General features: G+C 41.4%; 1 protein-coding gene across 3 annotated transcripts in view; it reads right to left on the bottom strand.

Annotated features, from left to right (window-relative positions):
* Positions 1-11,910, bottom strand: part of CWF19L2 (CWF19 like cell cycle control factor 2) — an 89,527-nt gene extending 77,617 nt beyond the window's left edge. Inside the window, exons 1-2 of one of the 3 annotated variants that reach the window (XM_075140060.1) lie at positions 11,769-11,872; positions 7,136-7,175 (exon numbers count right to left, since the gene is read on the bottom strand). In XM_075140060.1, the coding sequence (XP_074996161.1) occupies positions 7,136-7,144 (9 nt within the window). In that variant the 5' untranslated portion in view covers positions 7,145-7,175; positions 11,769-11,872. Of the gene's footprint in view, positions 1-7,135; positions 7,176-11,768 lie in introns of all 3 variants that reach the window. The other 2 variants (XM_075140062.1, XM_075140059.1) reach the window with 2 other exon arrangements.
* Positions 11,911-20,356: the final 8,446 nt, after the last annotated feature.

Raw genomic sequence — 20,356 nt, 5'->3', positions numbered from 1 at the left:
ACCCTTGAAAGTTCATGCAGAAATCACTGACTGGTATTTTCTGTTCTAGTCCATAGAGACGACTATGGCCCTTCTGTCTTAAAAATATGTTCATCTGACTAAAATAAAGTAACTGAGCATGCCACATTCATGGACAAGTGAAGGGTAATAAGCCCAGCTATGCAACTCACAAAATCTCTACAAGCCACACACACACAAAACTTAAGCTTATAACTGGACAGAGATAAAACAGCAGAGACAAAGGGAATGTGAATATAGTTCTAAATGGGAAAAAACACAACAAAAACAGACTCCAAACTTGTTTGCTCAACAAGTAAACACAAAACATGTTGCCAACATTTAGACTGGGAAAAGGACAGGCTTTCCGCACACTCCATTTCACTTTTGGTTGAGAAAGACCTGCAACTGGAGTCAACAGTTCCCTTCCACCCCTTCAGCAGCTCTTGGGCATATAAATCTATAAACACCTCAAATAAAGGCCAATCAAGATCAGCTTGTCAACATGTCTTCATTTAATACGCTCTTTGCTTGTCTAGGAAGATTTAGCCTCTTACCCTTCTCTATAATAACAAGTAATTTTATTTAAAATATACCATTTCCTTCATGTTACCAAAGTTACAAATATATATTGCATTAAATGAATTTACCATTATAAATAAGGCACAAAAGGAGCTCTTATACTTTTTATTAGATCTAAGAATAAACAGAAAAAATACAGACAAGTATTTAGGTAATTGAGATACATGATCCTAATAAAAGAGGTGGATCATTATTTTGGCTGAAGTATACAAATACATATTCATAACACAGAATGACTAGAAGTCATCATCAAACTGCAGACTGTTGTCTCCTGAATACTAAATGAAACAGGATAGGGCAAGATGAATCTGTAGTGGCAGTACCACCAGACTGTTAAAAGAAGAGAGGCAGACACAAAAGCATCAGGTGAAAGTTTGTTTCTTCTTAGACAAAGATACAAAATATAGAAGATTCTTAAAAATATCCATATGTAAAATAAAAAAGAGAAAGCTGCCTAGAGATTTTAAAAGATGAAAGAAGTAGTATTTTCACCTAAATTATCATTTTAACACAAGAGTAGAAAGTTAGCAGCGATACCCTCTGATCCTCTTTCTCTAAAAACTATCTAGCTCCCTCTACCATCAAATCAGAATATTCATTTCTATTGCTGGTGAATGGTTTCCCCTCACACACACACAAAATTATTTCAAGTGGGGGGGAGGAGGAAAATCTGTCTACACTACTTTATTAGCTTCAAACCTTACCTTTCTATTCTACTTGTCTTTTATAATGATGCAGAGCTTACTAGCATCTAACGAGTTTTTCTTCCTTTTCTACATTTTATAATTAAGTCTCCTGTCAGACTTATCGTTCTGTGCTACAAAGGCCAACTCTAATAGTTTCACATCTCTCAACCCACAGGAGTTCAAGCATTTAATTCACATTAAGGTTCATTTATACTTCATGATAGCACAAAAATATCCAACAATTTATCCTTTCCGCTTTACAGATGAGTACTTAACATTAGGTACGTTTTAGGTCACCACTGCAATATTTTTGTTTTTCCTCCATAAATATATGATGCTACATTTCTGAAATACCTCTATTTCAAAGTAATGCATTAATTATGCAAATAGCATGCCACACACGAACACAGAGGACTATTACAAGCAACAAGCTGCCAAGAAAAGCAAGCATCGTGCTACATTAGGTACTTTTGCGACATCCTAATAAAGTTGCTCATAGTCTCCTTTGCAACAAGCATGAGGTGAAGTATAATGCTGGCAAAGCACTCTGAAAGGTTTGTTGGTAAGGTGCTATAAAAACTAATTATTCTACAGCACTATATTAGCAATGTTTGCCAAGGTGAACAGTGCCAAACTTTGTAGTCTTTACCACAAGCAGGCCAAAGGGTCTTGGATTTCACCATCTGAATGAGGAAGGAAATCAAGTCCAGGGAAAGTGCTTTCTGGTTTTCATTAGGCAGGTCATTAAGGCCAGCCTGCATGGTTGCTGACAATATATCCGCTAAATGAAGAATAAAACTTACTCCAAACAGCCTGTAATACACTGCAGACACAAACACCAAAAGCTGTAAAAATGACATCATGCCACCCCAGGAAGAAGCAGAAAAAGATCAAAGACACTGCCAATGGCCAAGGTCTAGGTCACACAATAAATGGAGGTTGTTATATGACATAAAATAATGCTTAAGCACAAGGAACGAGGAAAAAAATGTTCACTTTGGGGAGGAAGCGAACAGGACAAAGAAGTGTGGAAAAACTCCTTTTGGCAACAGCTTTCTGTTAGATAAATTCAAAAGATGTAACACCTAGCTCAGTCCTTCAGACATTAACATATGATAGAGGGAACTAACACTTAAGGGTTAATAGCAGAGCCATTGCCTGGCTTGCTAGTGCAATCTTTTGCAGTTAGCAACTGGGATAGACAAGATGCTGTTATAAGCATAATAAATATTGTAAGCAGAAGTTACAAAGGCTGTGTAGGTAACAGGATCCTTGAATTACTAAACTAACTAACAATTCCTGACTGAGACCTTACTGTAGTGCATCCTCCCACTTGATAAGAGAGGATAGACCTTGAGCTGGCTCAAGTTAGGCCTCCTATGTAACACCTGTGATGAGATAAGTGTCCTATGTAAATCACTAACAATGAACAACTGTGAAGGGATAAGTGTTAAAGGACAAGATAACCTGATGCCTCGTTACATTCCAAGAGTCAAGGAACTGATGAGTTAATTAAGTGACCATATATAGACAAAGGAAGGCCAGAGTTCAACTAACGGACACAGTGAAGAAGACTATGGACAACCACCGGAGAAGGAAAAGACCCTAATCCTAATTTTACTGCGCATGCTTGGACTATGTAAATGACTTCCAGGAACTCATTACCATAAGACCACCTTTTCTAAGGAATGTAATGAATATGTATATATTGATTGCATATAGCCCCTGTAAGTTAAGTACCCTGGCGCGCACAACATGGGTGGGACTACCCCCTGTGCTGCCCAGCGCTGAATAAACATACCTACTTTATAACCTTTTAGGTTGTGGAGTCTGTTTTCCACATGTTGTGGAGTCTGTTTTCCACATGTCACATAAGGCACCCAAAATCTAACAATGAGCTTTTATTTCTAATGTCAGGACCACCTCCCATCCTATCACACAATCTATTCCACTCATTTACCAGTTCTGATATTCAGCTATCAGAAGGGCCTGTATTACCCTCCCAGCTTCCATCACCCCAAAGTTCAGGGAACCTGAACATACCCTTCCTTGCAGTTCTGATGCTCTTATACCAATTCTCTACCTGAATAACACACTTATTTTCATGAATGCTTAGACTGGTTCTCCTACGCTCAATATTCCAATTATTGTTACATCCAGAAAGCTTTCTCAAGGAGGACAGCAGTGGAAATACTAGAAAGGGCTTAGCTTCCACCCCAACTTGACAAATCACAACTGAGTCAAAGTGCTGCCTGTACCTCCACCTCCTCCAGACACGGCCATGCCAGCTGGAGACGTCACTGCTCTTTGTCATTTTTGCCTGTCAAAAGGCACAGCACTGAAACGACCATCATTTAAATCATTTAAGCTTCTTGTGATCAATAATCTTTACAGAACAGTCAGACATGCAATTTAAAGAGCAGACTGTAGGAGATGTCAACTTTCAGTTAGAAACATTTGGGAGGCAGTAACTATTTCTGCCAGCACAGCTGCAGACACAACAGATAAACAGATGCACGATGGTAGCTACCGCTGCTAGGAAACTGTAGGCAGAGACCTCATGTTAATGTAGGACCTCTTCACTCCTGTGGCAAAGAAAGCTCTAGAGGAAGGACTTACAGAATGTAACAGTGAAGACATCTGTCTTCATCACTTGGCTTCTAGAATGACCTGTCTGTTAAACCAAAGATGTTGCTTGCAAAAATGCATACAGAGGTGCTTTGTCAAAAGTCTGAAAACCTTTTGTGAAAAGGCAGTATTCATTTCTCAGTGCTGTTACTCTCCTAATGTCACTCAAAGATTTAAGTGAGTACAGTAATACTGACATGCTTATTTCCCCCAACAGACAGAAACAGGGATGTAACATTTCATGAAGGATTTAAAAGGGAAAGAACAAAAAGGAGGTGCTTAGTATTACAGCACAGAAGCAACTTCCAACAACTAACAGCTCTATAACCCCTAACATTGATATGTTTTGCTATTAATTTCTGTCTAAGGAGAAATTTCTGTAATTTTCCACTGGAAACTGAAGTATAAAATACTGCCAAAGCATTCCATCACCTTGGCAAATACTAATCACTGCAACAACCCAATGGTTAGGCTTTTATGAGGAAATACCTGATCAAACCGGGAAAACCTGCTGATTTCACAGCTTGTTTAGAGCTCAAATAGAGCAAACTCAGCGATACTGTTACCATCGGGTTTTGTTAAATTTTAGGTTGTATTTGCAAAGAAAATAAATCAAAAATGTAAAACAAAAATAAAGGTAGAGGTCTAAGTCAAAAGCATCAAACAAGATGTTTCCAAAAATAATGGCTTGCACATCTCAAATCACTTTTTTCAGAAACCTAAATAAGTAAAACTAAACACACAATTTCTTGTTTGTGCAATGAACCTGTTTCAAGGTATCATTTTATTTACATTGCTTCAAGAACATGTCTTATTTGTTTGAAATACTGAGTGAGGTCTAACTTACCTACACTCAACTTTTTTTTTTTTAAACCAATATGTACTGCTATCCAGAGAAACTTGTAATCTATCAGTAATCCTTAACAATTAAAAGACAGGATTTTCTGCACACGGAATGGTCAAATCACATCACCCTCAGAGACCAAAGAGTGAAAGACTCAAAGTCCATGAAAAAAAACAAGTAACAGAAAAGCAATCCTGAAGTACAGAAATACCATGTCATAGCACAGATGCAAGAATAATTCAAAACTGAATTATTGCTAGTTTTTACCAAAAAAAAGCTTTCATGTCTATGAAAAGTATACATCCCTGCACTTACCAAAACACCCATCAGATTATTTTCTCTTTCTAAACTTGCAAACTAAAACAGTAGTGTCGTGAACTATCACACACATCAAAACAAGATGCTATTTCTGGAGCTTAATAACAATTTGCATGTCAACACTTAATTATTTGATTACTGATCATTATCATAAACATTACCAGCTGCTGGGTTTTACCAGTGCAGTTGGGAGGACAGACTACACAAATAAAAGAAAACACTTCCAAAATTTAAAAGAGAAATCTCAATCAATGAGTTGGGTGGTATTTTCGTTCTTCAAAAGAAGAACAACTTCTGTTCAGCTTGTTTTAAAAGTAAAAGGTACAAAAGAAATCCATTCTATTTCTATAACTGTTTCAAAATCTACTATATATTTAACCTCTTGATTTTTGTGGATATGGAATCTGCAAGAGTGAGATTCTTCTACTGAGCTCGGTGATTTGGGAAGAATTACTTCTGAGGAGATAGCGAAGGTTCTCTCAGATTCCTCACTGTCCTAACTATCAAGAACCAGAGTTAGAGAGTTCCCTTTTACCTTAGTCACAACTACATACTCTATAGAAAAGACTAATATTTTCCGGTATTTTATAACTAAAAGCTCCTTAAGGTGAGTTGGTTGAACACCTCATCTTTCCAGAAACAGAACTGCTGAAGTACAGCCATTTCTGCAAATTTCTCAGATTATCAGAAGCAAAGACCTACGCAGCTTCCCAAGTGTCTTTCCCAAAGCAAAAAGCAGGAGCTTCCAAGACTACAACCACCGAATAACTGTCTTGACTACGTTAGCCACATGTGAAAAGTCCCTGCACATCTCTTTTTTTGCCTTTGCAAGCAAGATAGTCAAAATGCACCGAGATAAAGCCTTGCAGTACTTTTCTCCCAGTTCTGTTCCACCACTAGAGCAGCAGGCAGTCTAACCATAATCAAAGTAACCTAAATAAAGCAGAGAAAGTCAATACACTTAAAACATTAATCCGTTCTTACTTACTGATACTATCAATAATATAAATATTTTAATAAACAGATGAACATCTTTAGGAGTTCATAAACTTCAGAAATACCTAATTTTCTTCAAATGAGGACTGGTTTTCCTTTCCCAGTAAGAAGCAGGGAAGCAAAAAAACTATACCAACTAATTTGCTATTTGCAACTTTTTTCATGCATAAAACTTCAGGCAGAGTACCCCCAAGGGGAGGTTAGTTTTTTTCATTTGCCTGTTTTCTGCTTTCTTCTTTTTCTGAACAGACAAAGAGATTTTCATGCCTGCTCATGACGAAACCTGCTTTTAACTTAATTCAAAAGAGAGTTTATTAAGAAAAGTTCAAAACATAAAAAACAAAAATAGAGTTCAAACTTAGCTAAGTAGTGACTATTGCTAGAGGTGTGGTACTTAATGGGGACAACATCAATTACTTAAGTTAAATATAGAAGATTTAACCACTTTATCAAATGCTGTTTTAAATGGTACTATGTCACCGCATGTCTAAAGTACTAGTACATATTGCATATATATCTATATCCTATACACATATCCTATATACATAATATATCTATATATAGTATATAAAATTTTATTTTTTTATATATATATATTAAAAAAAAAAATATATCTCCAGGCTTTGCATGTTACAGTGTCTCTCAACTTCAAGGAAGACAGAAATGTTATTGTGTCAGCAAAAAGGTGGCAGCAAGTCAGTTCCATTTCTGAAAAGCAAACAGCAGAGTACTGACACGGCAACTATGACATCCTCATGCTTCCATGTTACAAAATGCTAAATTGATTTTGCACAGAAATAACAGAGTAGTTACATGAGAAGTCTTAAAAATTTTGCCATTTTACATAGCTTCATGTTAGGTTACTCAGTCCATACATGGGAAGAGGAAACATGAAATGAGGGGTTTTTTTAAAAAAAAAGGTTCATTCCTAAATTTCTCTATCAGCCAAGATAGGGATAAAGGAAACTCTATAGCCTCCTTTGTTCCACATTGACTTAAATAGGATAAAATGTTTATTATACACTTCTGCTAACACATTCTAAAACTCTGGTACAGAAAGGGGGGCAGGGAGGAGACTACCAACCTTCAACATGTCCTCTCCTTACTTCAACTTTTAGTTCTTACTGGAAGGAAAAGAAAGAGTTCAAGGACATACATATGATGATGAACACAGCAATTCCACAAGCAACAGCAACAAAAAATATCTGATCATTAATATACCTTTCAGTGCTACCCAATGCACCCAAGAGAATCCCTGAAAGTCATGGAGTCTGACTTAGCTTTAGATTGCTCGGAAGTGGAAAGATAACACCATGGAAAAATAACACAGGCTCTAGAATGTGCACTTCCAGTAAGAAGCTGAAAAGTCATATTGCAAAAGTTTCTCAATGGCCATATAGGGACCGAGCACCTTTAAAGGTTAAATCCTGTAGAAAACCATGTCATTGTCTTAAGACCCCTTCCTACATTCTGCAAAAAAAATCAGATTTGTACAACCATAGTGCCTAGTATTTCACAAATTACACCCCATCCTGCTTCCCTGTATTGAATTTCTCAGTACTCTGTCATTCTCAGACCTGAGAATCTAAGCTAGTAACCCAACTGAAAAATGTCCAGTAATGTCCAGGGAAGCTGACCAAAGTGGACACAGGGTTAAGCCCAAAGTGAGACAAGTCCAAAATATTCCTGTATCCTCCAGCAATTTAAGGCTCAGCAGCTTTTCAATCAATAACTTTCAACATATATTTTTGCTTTTAGGCTATTCTTGTCTGGATAGAAGTGAAGTGTCAACTTCACTTCATTTGCAATATGCTATACAAGAGGCCCTACAAGTTCTCTGTGCACCATCTGAAAGTTCATTTCTTTTGTCTGCTTTGAGTTGGCTACCCGCAAATTCTTAATGCGACCTAGTTCTTGTGTTGAAAGAAACAGCAGATAGCAACTCTCTATTCCCTTTCCCATATCACTTACGATTTTACAGAACTCTCTCCTTTCAACTTTTTTCAGCCTATTTTTCCCCATCCCAAAACCTTTAGTCTCCTTGGACAGTCTGTACCAAGATCATCTCTGACACCTTTCTTCCCACCTTCTCCAAGGCTGTCCAGTTCTCCTCGAGATGCTGGGACCAGGACTGCATAAGCTATTTGATATTATACAGAAATCAGTAATATGTCTGTGTAACCATTTCCTTTGTTCTTTGTTCCTTTCCCAGTAACTTCTAACACTTGATTAGCTTTTGTCTGAGCAATGATGTAGCATCTTTTATAGAGCTACTCACTCCCCAGTTATTAGTCTTGAGTGGTAAAAGTCAACTCTGAGCCCACTGTTGTATACAGAAAATTAGGGTATCGCACAAAAGTTGCAGATATGTTTTTAAGGTTTCCATCTAGGAGTAATTTGTATTCATGGCATTTTAAAAACATGCTGAACAATACAATGATGGTCTGTTTCTTGTTCAGATCAAAGAAGAAAAATCACAAAATTCAACACAGATCCTATATACATACCTTGTAATACAGCACATCTTATTGATAAGAAAAAATAGGAGATTTAGTTTCATTCTAAAACCTCCAACCAGTTTTCCTAATATTCTTCAACAAAGCTGATGAGCAGCTTCTAAACCTACAAGAACATATTAACATTGACCTATGAAGCTACATTCCCATCAAAGACCTCGAGACATATCCTAACAGTAAGAAGCATAGCCCCTGCACTCAAGATATCATGCTTTCTATATCAACTCAAACTCTGCAAAACCAACCTTTGCCTCCTTTTCCCCCACATCCTCTGTATGAATAAGTGCTCTCATCCCTGACTTCAACCTTTTCTCTAAGAGTAGCTTTGGCACATTGCTGTAGTGCTTCTCCAACACTACTGCAACCAAACCTCCTTTCTCAGCTTTACTGCCTCCCTGAACTGAGACCTACATAAACATGATGAGAGGATAAATACAAATTCATTACCTTTTCCACAGATTGCAGCATATTTAATACCACAATCCAGTTCCTAGAAAAACACCACAAAGGTGTTTAATGCTACATCTCTAACAGTATTTTAGAGATATGAACAAAAGAAGTAAAAATCATTCACAGACACTTGCAAAGAATAAGTTATACCAACATTTTTAAACAACATCCTCACAAACACTTTTATTTCATGCTAAGGTGCTGATGCAAATAGAAGCAAACAAGAAAATAGGAAAATTATTATTTAATGAACTACTACAACAATGCCTGACACTGTAAAAGGCTTTTAAAAAAAGTAGCCATTTATCAATGTTTTTTACTCAGGCTGGCAGCCTGTCACAAGTGGGGTGCCCCAAGATCAATACTGGGTCCCACACTGCTCAACATCTTCATAAATGATCTGGATGATGGGACTGAAAGCACCCTTACCATGTTTGGCAATGACACCAAACTGGGTGGTAAGGTGGACATGTCAGAAGGGCGAGCCATCTTACAGAGACACCTGGAGAGGCTGGAAGAGCAGGCTAGCTAGAACTGTATGAAGTTTAACAAAGACAAGTGCAAGGTCCTGCACCTGGGACAACATAACCCAAGAGCCCAATACAGGCTGGGATCCGCATGGCTGGGGAGCAGCCTTCCTGCAAGGGACCTGGGGGTCCTGGTGAACAAGCTGCTCGGGGGTCAGCAGTGCGCCACAGCAGCGACAAAGGCAAATCGGATCCTGGGCTGCATCTGCAGGGGCATCCCCAGCAGAGATAGAGACGTGATCATCCCACTCTACTCAGCGCTTGCCAGGCTGCACCTGGAGTACTGTGTCCAGTGCTGGCCCCCACAACTCAAGAAAGATGCAAACAGACTGGAGATGGTCCCAAGGAGGGCCATGAAGATGATCAAAGGGCTGGAGAACCTGCCCTATGAGGAAAGGTTGAAGGAGTTAGGTCTTTTCTCCCTGGAGAAGAGAAGGCTTGGGAGGAGGACCTCATCACAGTATTCCAGTTCTTAAAGGGCAGCTACAGAGAGGACAGAGGCTCTCTCTTCACAAGGAGACACATGGAGAGGACAAGGGACAACAGGTACAAGTTGCACTGGGAGAGGTTTCATCTTGATATAAGAAACAAATTTTTTACAGTGAGGACAATCAATCACTGAACAACCTCCCCAGGGACGTGGTGGAGTCCCCATCGCTGGAGGTTTTCAAAATGTGACCAGACAGGGTGCTAAATAATCTCATCTAGGCTTCTTCTCCCACAAAAGGTTGGACCAGGTGACCTTCTGAGGTCCCTCCAACCTGGTCTGTTCTAGGATTCTGAGACAGTGGCATTGCCCCAGATGTCTTGCTGTACAAGTGACACCAACTGAGAATAGGTAAAGTAGGATAATGGTGTCTTGCATGTTTAACTTTCTTCCATTTAAAGGTATTTTCTGAACATCCAAGAGGTTGAACTAAGCAAAGGAGCACTCTTAAACATATCATACAGCAGTACAAACAGAGCAAAAGACATCTTAACAACAAACTTTTGCAGGATAGTATGATTCACTATTACTAAGTTAAAGGAATTTCCCTTCAACTGCTTGCCAAAAAGGGGGAAGCACACAGTGCAGGATCACTCCACACTTGTGAAGTCACTGAAGGGAACTTCTATTGCCTAGAAACGCTTCCACAACTGTGGAAGGGAGACACCCACACAATGTATTACCTGAAATCCTCTCTCTATTTCCTACTTTGCCTTGAGAAAAGACATCACTACCGTGTAAGACTCAGGCTATTCAGCCCATTTTCCACTACTTTCTTTCTGAAAATATCTTTGCCCAGTAAGATTTGGTTGCTGCTTACTTTGGCCTTCCATCCCTCAAAAGCCCATCATCACAATCTCATACTTTTTCCATACCCTGCCCTCCTCTTACACTTTTCTTTCCATAGTTATCCACCGCTCCTTAAACTTCAAAACAAGTCATGTCATCTAACTGATGTGCCATTTACTATTTTGTCATTCACTCTACCTACAAGTTACAACAAGAATGAGCAGCTTACTGCACAAGTACCAAACACAGCATATAAACAGATTTTGAATAAAATGCATCAGGATTAGCACAGGTCCCCAAGTCACAGCAACTCTACCAAAGCATCTGTGAGTGGGAGCCTCCTAATTCTTGGCTAACGCTACAGCAAGATATAACCAAGCAAGTAACATACCGGCTCCACGAAAACAGGCTGTCCCACTTCTGTTCAAGTTATTACAAGTTATTACTACTCCACGGCCAAAGTTGTAATGGAGGGATACTGACTCTTTAAGAAAGACAGGCCAGAAAGACATAGAGGCGTTGTCTCTTATGTCTCATTTAAGGAAAAGCTGAGAGCTGGGGCTGTTTAGCCTAGAGAAGAGAAGGCCGGGGAGTGGGGGCGGTGTCATCTTATCAGTGTATACAAATACCTGAAGAAAGGGTGTACAGAAGACCGACCACTCTTTCCAAAGGTGTAAGCACAGAAACACATAATATGAAATACCAAGCGGATCAATACCACTACAAGTGCCAAAACACATGAACTCAGGTGACTGCCACTCAAAACTAAGTTCCCGGTTGCTTTGTGCCACTCCCGGTACCGCGGCCCAGCTCCCCCGGGGCAGAAGTGGCTCTCCCCAGGCCGTCCCCCTCCTCCAGCTGCCGCGAAAGACAAGGCCTCCCCAGCACCCGGCCTGAGGGAGGGAGGGGGCTAAGCGGCCCCAGGAAGGGCCGGGCCGGGCTCCCCACCTGCGCCAGCAGCGCCTCCCGCTGCCGCTGCCGCTGCTCCTTGCGCGCCGCCAAGCTCCGCTCGCTCTCAAATCCCGACGCCATCGCCAGTCCCGCCGGAAACCAACCGCTGCGCAGCAGCCGTGCAGCAGCTCCGCCGTACGGCGAGGCCGGGAGACTGTCGTAAACGGCGTCCCTAGCAACGACGAGCGGGGCGGAGCGGAGCGGAGCGGGCTCCTCCCGGCGGTGGAGCGGAGCCGCGGGGCACAGCGCCCTCCCCGCCGGGCCCGGGCCCTCCGGGGCGCCGCAGCGGCCTCCCTGGACGAAGCAAAGCCCGCCGCCCGCGTACGGGGTGAGGCGGCAGCTGCCTGGTCCCTCCGGACGCCAGCTCTCAGCCCCTCTGGTCTCGGCAGCGCCGGGCCGTAACGCGCTCAGTCTCACGACGGAGTTTCCCCGACTTCTCTCATAGCTTCCAAATTCAAGTTCACCCCTGGAAGGCTTTCCACGGCCTCGCAGGTGAAGGTCACAGCAAATGTCGTGTCGTGGCACAAGCAGCTTAGCGGATGCTTGTGCTGCTTGACGGACAGGACCACGAGGTCCTGGTACAGGGATAGTGACCCCCAGGCTCGTCCCTCCCGCTGGGCCGAAATCACCTTGCCTGAACCCAGCCCACTCGTCTGGACCACCATTAATGAGACGTGAACACGGAAAACGTGGCCTAGCCGACACTCGCACGCTCCAGTGCCACGCAGCGCCCGGTGCTCCGCGTTGCCGCCATCCACCCGCACAGCGATCTCCCAGCCGCTTCCTGCCCCGTCGGCAGCCGGTTCAGCCCGTCCGTGCTAACCTGTGGCTTCCGTAATGGCAAGGTGCTAGCTGCTCGGGTTGTGCCCGGATGGGAGGAGGGAAGTTAAAACATACGCATGTTCAAGCACTTACAAGTTGCAGTTGGCCAACAGTGTCTGGCAGGGCTGCCATATCTCAGGTGAAGCAAATGTTTATCTGAGGCATAATTCTTTGGAATGAGAGCAGAGCATTATTAATGTGTCTGACACCAAATATGTTCACAGTTGCAAAGTAATAACATTATTTAGTTAAAGGTCTGAGAAGTGCTTGAGTAATTTGTTAGCTATTTGCATTGGACAGTATGTTTTCAACGTGATAACTATAATTTAATCATCACCTCCATGGTGGTATTAAATGTGTAAATTGCATTTGCATCTTTGTTCAATTTATGCTATGACAGTTAACAACAACTCAAGAAAAAACTGTCATAGATCACCACTAGGTAGAGAATGATACCTGATAGAGCTTAATAGGCACCATTTGGAAAAGCAGCACGTGAACCCCCTCTGGAGCCATTTACAAAGCAAACAGATGGATAGAAAAGACGTTCCAGCAGGATTGGCTAATGCCATGCTCAGTCCTTAGCTGCATGCAGCAAAGTACACTGGTTGAGAGAAGAGAAGCAATAAAAACGCATGTTTGGCCCAGAAAGGAAAGCCTCCTCTCTGATCGTGATGTGCTCTTCTTACCGACAAACTGGTTCTCTCCATCCCAGTGTCACCACTTGCTCCAGGCAGCCAGCTGAGCATCTCAGGTCGGTGCTCCCTAATTCGCTCAGCACACAGCCAGGCATATTAGCTTAATAGATTTATATTAAATCTAAACAGCAAATTGATAGTCCATGAGCTCACCCGACTAGCTGTGACTGAACCAGTTTAGGAAGTATTTGGAAGAGCTGCATGAGAACAGAAAGCCTGGCAACTGTGGCAGAGCGTGGATAGCGACAGCTATGGACAATTTCTTCCTCCAGTGCGGGAGTGAGAACAGGGAATGTGTTTTCTACAGCAGGAAGTTACAGACAAAGAAGAGAACTCAAAGCAGGGTGTGAGGTTTTGCAGTATTTGGTGTTATTCTTGATGTCTGTAACCCTCCACATCATTAATAAGGAGGTATAGTAAATTTTCATTTAAAAACACATTTCCAGTACTCCTGTTTTTAGGAGAGAAACCATGATGCAAATACACTCTAGAATCTCAAAAACTGAAGAACAATAAACACTAGAAAGCTATTTGGTAAATATGGTCATTCTGCTGTTGGGGTTTTTGAGAGCTTACTTTAATTTTGAAGTCAGCAGTTAGGGAAAGGATGACATAATTTAATCTTATTTCCTCTCCTCGTCCAAGAAAGAGGAAGTAGGCAAAAGTGAAAGTTTGGTCTTATTTCTTTCAAGATATTAGTATGTCTGAGAGCTCCTCACATGCTCAGAAATCTCCAGTGAGCCTAGAGAACAAGTCCTTGGTATACCACTTTTAATGATCAGCTGGGCACCTCTGTTCAGTCATCTCATTCTCAGTGCCAAAATTAAACACACTAATAAAACAGTAATGATTCGGAGATACTGATCTTTGCTGAACTCCTACAGGGAGGCACTGACCTTGCAGAGTGAATTATTATTTTCCATTTAATGGCACATTTTACACTTTCTCTGAAAGAAGCTGGTGACTCTCCAACTGACCTGTGTTATAAACCTCCATGCTGCTAACCTTCACTGCTTGCCTTCAGCACTATGTTTGATATTTTATTTTGATATGAAAAAGGTTGGAAAAAACCCTCTCCACTCAGTGTGATCCTGTACAGTTTTCTTTAAGCAAAAGGCAATGTTTCACTAGGGAAAAGGGGTTCCTTACTTTGAGAATATGAATTTTTTTTCCGCAGTGCCGCTGGAGAGAGTTTCTTACCTCAATTTTAACACCATGTTCTGAAGTCTTCATACTAAAGAATCACAATATCCAATAGGATGCTGAGGAAAGGACAGAGCCGGGGTACACCCAAGTAAAAATGTACTTAGTTTCAGTTAATTCTCATTCTGTTCATTTTTAAAAGCACCTGGTTTTCAGTTGCCATTGGTACTGCTGAGCCGTCATTTACATTCGATTCTGAGGGATTACTTAGACTGGGATGGGAATTTTCTATGACTTGTCTAAGAAATAAAAATGTCAGTCCTTGGAGAAATTGCAGGAGAGAAAAAAAAAAAGAATTATGCAATTGTGGGAAAAAGCATATTTCTTTCATAGAGATTTCAAACTCTCACCCTGCCTGTCAGAAGCATCCTAGGGAGCTGCTGACACAGGCAGAGATACACACAATCCTGCAGGGTATCCTGCCTGGATGGTGGATTCAGAAAGGGATCGGTCACCAGCAATAATGCCTTATTCTAAGGGTTTATGCCTTATAAAGCCAAGCACATATTAGACAGGGTAGATGGGTGAGAAGCGATTTCTGCCCCTGTATTTTCTCCTGCCTGTTCCCCCAGGAGACTACCTGGCATGTCGGCTTGGCCAAGTGGATTTACTCAACTGGGAGGATTATTTGGGAAGAGCAGAGGTAAGGCAAGAGCTCTGGCTATCCTAACAACGCTCCTACTAGGGGTGCCGATGTGATAAATGTAACTGTGTCCTGTAAGCTGGCTCCACGTCTTTCAGGCTTTGTAACAGAAATGAGAGAGAACAGGAACAGTGCCATAGAATTGCAGAATTGTGTTTATTTAATCTGCAAGACATCAACAGAAAGAGACAGATTAATCACAGTAATTCCACTAACTCAAAGCGTACAGATAAGCTAAATCTTCATAATCAGCATTGCTTCATAAAAAGGAATCGATGTGAATGTGTTTCACTGCAGATCACCTAATTTACATCCTTGCCACATGCAGCCTGAGACCCAAGAAAAGTGCACAATAAATAAACATGCTTTTTTTAGTGTATTCTTAATAGCACTGCCTCAGAAAGAAGGGTTAGAGATCTTTTCTGGTAAAAACAAGAAACAAAACTCAAGTCCATGTTCAAAAATGTGCCTCCTGTACACTGACACAAGAACCATTCATGCGAGGAAAGGTTCAGCTTTAATGAATGGCGTGGTAAATCTGCTTTCACTGAACATGTTTGCAATGCAGAATAAGGTGATATGGGCTAGAGATATCTTAGTATGCGTTTCAGTCTCTTTTCGTTTAATTTTAATTTAATACAGAGAATGTGATGGTCTGACTCCTGAAGAAACTTTGTTTCTTTGCCTGAGGCTTAAGTTAATCTAGATGAGAAGGAGACCATGTTACTTCATGAGGAAGCAGAGGGGAAACTACTGTAACAGTTTTCCTCTGGCCTGCATGACTGTGAAACCAACTCGAGCCCAGGGGCAGGATTCCTGCATCCCTCTCCGATCTTAGGTACCGCCAGAAGTGCTGGCTGCACTTAGCCAGATAGGAACCCCACACGGTGACCAGGCTTCCTCTGGCCTCCACTGTGGAGGCTTGTAATAGGCACTGCCTTTAGGCGTCATGCAGTGTTAAAAGTTGCAGTGACAGCCCTTTCTTGCCAGGGCTGTAGAAGGTCTTAAACTAAACCACCTACTAGAACCAGATGCCTTTTAATGCTCTGTCTGAGGCTCTCTCTCCAAATCCCAGTTCACAAAGGCCAGAGGAGAGAGCGCTGATACTGGAAGAGAGTCTAATTCATTTCTCGTTAATTAAGAAAGATATTAGACTGGTTGGAGGACTCAAAAATATTTCTTATGCTCTGAATATGGATGCTAGTTTCCAGTGTCTTCGCAGTAATTTAACTTCAAGGCAATTCGAGAGGAAGCAATCTGAAGGAAGATGGGGAACTAAACAGTTGGGCCAGGTGAAATATATCCTCTCATTCTGGTGGCCTGGTGAGAGGCAGTGATGAACTCTAAATAAAACATCCTCTGATCATTCCTCAGAATATGGGATGCAGAGTGAGGAAAGTGAGATGCGAAGTGAGTACACGCAGCGGAAATCGTTAGAGTAGCAATAAAAAAATGAGATAGGAAGCATTCCTCAAAGAAATCGTGCTCTCTTGAAAGGCATAACCCTTCAAGGAAAGGGTCATGCTAGAAACTGGTTCTTATGGGAAAGTAAAAACAGCATCAGGCTAGTTACCAGACAGGCTATTTACTAAAAGGATTTATGTCAAAATTTCCCAGCCTGAGATGCCTAAAACGAATCTATTTTTCAGAAACCAAAAATTGCTCTCAGAAAATTCATGTAGACTTAAAGCTTAATCGTTAAATTCTAAGAGCAATTCCTTTAAGCTCTGTGGAAGTCAGGTCTTTGGTCATGCTTGCTGCTCTGTGGATACCTAAGACAGAGAGAGGGTTCAAGGACTCATCCAAAAAGTGAGCAGCATTTGGCCAGTGTCGAGGCTTGAGAGTATTTGAATGGGAAAAGTAAAGTATTAGGATTTTCAGGGGACTCGGGATGGCATTACTTGTGAGTCAAGGGATTATTTCAGTATTGGTATATTAGGAAATCTGATGTGAGTGAGAATTTAGAGGCCATGAGACCAGAGAGAGGAAACACGTACATTAATGAAGGTGAAAAGATGGACAGCACACACAAACAAGGCCTCAGAAAGGGATGTCGTGCACAGAAGACTGATTTGGAAAGGAAGTAAAAGGGAAAGAAAAACAGCAGATTTTTGTTGCTAGATTTAGAGAGAACAAAAGAAGGTATCAAGATTATATACTGTGCAAATCGCTTTTGGAAACTAAGCAAGAGGCAAGGGGAAAAAAAGAACAAAGAACTTCTACTCTGTTTCTCATCCTTGCCATCTTTCACTAGAAAAATAAGGCAGTGTGAAAAGCTGGGGAGCTTTGAAAATGGAAAACTGAAGGCAGGATTTGCCTTCCAATAGCAAGAGTGCAGGATTCACTGTAATTGTTCTAACAGAGCTTTAGATACTGTCAGATTGCAACCTGAATGATTGCCGAAGAGATCTGCAGCATACTGTAAAGGACTCTGCCTCCATGAGATGAATGCTTTAGCAGTTCCTTGATTGAAAGTTTATACTTTGAACTCATCCAAGGGTATGAAAAGTCTGACATTAAGGACTGATGTGTGTTTGAGCAGTTGAATGTGATGAGAAATGTGCTTCTCCATCTTCTGCTCTGCACGAGGCATCAAAGATGAACTACCTGAGGAGACAGGATAGCTCACCAACAGACTATGAGATATTTTTAATGTTAACAATTTCTAAACTCTGTCTAGGCCTTGGAATCACATTTCAGTTTTGATCTAGATTCTGAAAAAGACATCACATGAAGAAGCACAAAATCATTTACAATAATATATATATCTCACACTAATTTATCCTACTGTCTTATGCTTTGGTTCAGTCGTTTTCCTTTTAATTTAAATTTCAGTAGGAATACAAGACAAAGACATAGCTAAGAATAAATACATTGATATCGTTGACTGTTGTGGTAGAAGATTGATTTTATTTTTTCGATAAAGGACAGCAGTTTTACAATAAAGGTGAGCTTGCCATCATGTTAAGAGTGATAATACAGAGTGTTTCTGCATTGGAAGGAGAAATTTAATTACTAATATTGCAATGACACATCTCCACCTTATTTGCTTGTAAATTGGAAATTTCTTGCCTTTGCTTTTGTATAATCAAAGGAAAAACTACTGCTGTCATTGGGGTTGCTGTTTTGTAATGGTAAAGCACAGGCACAGCCTGTTTAAGGGGAAGAGACAAGTTTCATGTCAGAGAGCTGTCTCTGTGTCCCCGATCCAGCCAGTGCCCAGATGTACCTCCATAAAGCTGCCTATATGTAGGGGCTGCCTACAGTGAGGTCCTGGTGCCCTCACACCTACGAGCACCTCCACTCCTCCCTCGTGCTACGTCAGACCTGGTGCGTCCAGCCCTGGGGGCGAAGCCACCTTCCTCAGAGCCTGATCCAGAGCTCACAGAAGTCAGAGGGGCAACTCTCCATCAATTCTCAGGAGGTTTTAATAAAGTTCTAAATTAAAATGCTTAGACCACCTTATTTACTGAAAGTGAAGGGAAGAAGAAACAGACAGGACAAGAAATCCCACTGGATTGTCTCTAGCTTCCTCCTTGCGTTATCCTCAGCTCTTCAAAGCCACAGCTATGGTTGACAAGAAAAATGTCTAGTTTTGAGAGTCAACTCACACAATACCAGATATTTGATATTATGACAAAGTCACAGGTTAGTCCAATTTACATAAGGCTACCTTTAAAATAGCTTAAAATCATTGCAAAGTTTCTAATAATTTTACAGTATTTACACCCTAGTAGTGGCTTGCTGCAAGTGCAGAAGTACAACGGGGATACCGCAACCTTAAACCCACTCTTCCTTTGAACAAATAAAACACAAATAATATTTTGTGAAAGGTCTTAATTTTCCTTGCAGCCCATGATTTTATTTATGACTCTTATCCCTGGTTACATTAGCTCAGCTATCTATTAACCACAGCAACCCATCTTCATGCAAAACCTTCCCATTAAAATAAAAGCAAACAATAAATCCAGGGTTTCAGGGACCAAATGCATTGACACGAATGACTCCAGCACAACTCGCTGCAGTAAGAGAACTGGGGCTTAGACGACCCGTACCGAAATTATATTAATATTTCACTATAGCTCAGACATCATCTAGCCTATACATTCACACTACTCACATGCAGGTTGTGTAATCTCGTGAATCGGGGTGACCACAGGGCAAGTTGCTTATTTCACAGTTCAAAACTAGGCTTTTCTTTCCTCCTAATTTCAGCCCAGAAAGGAGTAACACTTATGCAGAGGTGGCTTTTACTTTGGGAACAGTGGGGTCCATCTCCACCAGAACTTCAAAGCCATCAGTAAAACCTTTTGGAGTCTTATTTACTTCTTGCACCAAGTGCAGATAGTGCACAAGTGAGCCCCAGGCCAGGCAGCACAGCACCCTGCCCCTGCCCAGTAGCCCTTAACGGTGGGGGGGTCCCTGCCAGCTATAAAGCACGAGAGCTACTTCTGCACGAGTGGGTGCATCAGAGCACTAAAAGCTAAGAGTAAAGCTCTCTCCCCTTTTACTGGGAAAGCAAGTGAGATACAGGCGTTTTCTCAGTGTGAGAGCAGCTCCAGAGAAGGTGTGAAGGAAGAAGCTCAAGGAGAGCAGTATTGAAGGGTTCCCTTCAATGCCCAAAAAAGGTCGAGGACAGAAGAAGTGGTCTGAAGTAAAGCAGGGATCAGATGAGCCTGGAGAAGCCTGTCGTTCTTATCTAGGGTCCTGCACAGACACATACACTGGGCAAGAAAAGGAGCACCCCTGGAAGTCTTAGATGCAGAAAGCTGGTATTGCTGGCCGTTCCATCACATACACTGGGGTTTTTTTCACTTCCAGGAATTCTTATCACCTCCTTTATCTTTCACTTAACACTGGTTCACGATACATCCCAAAGACATTGAAAACAATGGAAAAACAAGATGCGACAAAGAGAGGGTCAGTAGAGGAACGTAAAGAGAGTGGCAAGACGGTGAAAGTGAGAAGCTGGGAAGATAACCTCTGCAATAGCACACTCGATATAAGTATCTAACCACATACAAATGTGGTAAGATTACATTGCTGAGGCTAAAGGAAAATAAATGTTGCAGCAAGCAAGCCATAAAAACCTACAGCTGGAGAAATGCTAACAAACTTTGTTTTAGCTGCAGCAAGTTGTGTCTGCCAGATAGCCAAGGAGAAGAACCATGATTTTCACCTGTCGTGAGGAAACAAGTCTGGAATGGAGAGTTTGACTT

The sequence above is a fragment of the Calonectris borealis genome, chromosome 1, assembly GCF_964195595.1.
Source record: "Calonectris borealis chromosome 1, bCalBor7.hap1.2, whole genome shotgun sequence".
Classification (NCBI taxonomy): Eukaryota; Metazoa; Chordata; class Aves; order Procellariiformes; family Procellariidae; genus Calonectris; species Calonectris borealis.
Note: the sequence above shows the minus strand (reverse complement) of the source record. Positions and strands in the feature narration are given on the sequence as shown.